Source organism: Arachis ipaensis, chromosome B03 (genome assembly GCF_000816755.2).
Source record: "Arachis ipaensis cultivar K30076 chromosome B03, Araip1.1, whole genome shotgun sequence".
NCBI classification, from domain to species: Eukaryota; Viridiplantae; Streptophyta; class Magnoliopsida; order Fabales; family Fabaceae; genus Arachis; species Arachis ipaensis.
The window spans coordinates 10,931,339-10,932,775 of NC_029787.2; the positions used below are offsets into that span (position 1 = coordinate 10,931,339).

The 1,437-nt window shown below is 32.8% G+C and overlaps 1 protein-coding gene across 2 annotated transcripts in view; it reads left to right on the forward strand.

The window, feature by feature from the left end:
- Nucleotides 1-1,262, forward strand: part of LOC107629565 (glucan endo-1,3-beta-glucosidase-like) — a 1,809-nt gene extending 547 nt beyond the window's left edge. Inside the window, exons 2-3 of one of the 2 annotated variants that reach the window (XM_021118125.1) lie at nt 147-959; nt 1,048-1,262. In XM_021118125.1, the coding sequence (XP_020973784.1) occupies nt 147-959; nt 1,048-1,088 (854 nt within the window). In that variant the 3' untranslated portion in view covers nt 1,089-1,262. Of the gene's footprint in view, nt 1-146 lie in introns of both variants that reach the window. The other variant, XM_016332381.1, reaches the window with a different exon arrangement.

The following is a 1,437-nucleotide window of genomic DNA, read 5'->3' on the forward strand; positions in this document are numbered from 1 at the left end:
TATACACGTAACATGATTGACTATGCAGAATACAGAAATAACGCAACTTCTATTACCAATTTGACATACTTATCAGTTGTATCACTCACAACATGCTCACATAATAATCACATAATTTTTGCTTAATTATGATTTATAATATGCAGAAGCCCAAATAGGTGCATGCTATGGAAGAGATGGAAACAATCTACCACCTCAGCAACAAGTCATAAACTTATACAAATCAAAAGGAATCACAAGAATGCGAATATACGATCCAGATGAAGCAACACTACAAGCTCTCAAAGGTTCAAACATAGAATTAATACTTGGTGTCCCCAATGACAAGATTCAATCCCTCACAGATTCTAAAACCGCCACAAATTGGGTCAACACAAATGTTAAACCATATTCACCAAGTGTCAAATTTAGGTACATTACTGTTGGCAATGAAATTGAACCTAGTGACCCTTTATCAAAAAATGTTGTCACAGCAATGCAGAACATTCAGAAAGCAATTAATTCGGCGAATTTACAAAACCAAATCAAAGTGTCAACAGCAATAAAAACAGATCTAGTAACAAATCCTTACCCACCTAATAAAGGTGTTTTTAGTGATCCTGCATTACCATATATAAAGCCAATTGTGAATTTCTTAGTTCAAAATGGTGCACCACTTCTTGTAAATGTGTACCCTTATTTTTCCTATGTTGGTAACCAAAAAAGCATTAGTCTTGAATATGCACTGTTTACTCAAAAAGGGAAAAATGATGCTGGGTACCAGAATTTGTTTGATGCAATATTGGATTCTGTTTATGCTGCTCTTGAGAAAGTGAATGCACCCAATTTGAAGATTGTTGTGTCTGAGAGTGGTTGGCCATCACAAGGGGGTGTTGGAGCTAGTGATCAAAATGCAGGAACTTACTATAAGAATTTGATTAATCATGTTAAGGGTGGAACTATAAAGAGGCCTAAGGGACCAATAGAGACTTATTTGTTTGCTATGTTTGATGAAGATTTGAAGAAAGGTGCTGAAACTGAGAAACACTTTGGTCTCTTTAGACCAGACAAATCTCCTAAGTACCAAATCACTTTCAATTGAAAGTTGAAACTGTTGCATGCATGTGATTGTACTTTGAGTGCATTTGATTCTCTGTTTTTTGTAACTCTTATTTATTTAAAATTTTATATGTATACAAAAATAAGTTGCAAAATAAGGATATTTTTGCCCACTTGGCTTTACTCGAATGGTAGAAACTCAAGTGTAGTCAATTTCATATGAAGTTGATAATCGAAAACTGTTAAATAATTTAACTTATTTGACTAAATTTTCATTTAATAACTCTCAGTTATTAACTTCACGTGAAGTTGAGTGCAGTTGAATTTTCACTTTAATTATTATATTTTCTAAATACAAACACTTGGCCTCAATGTTATTTATTTATTTATTTATTTTTT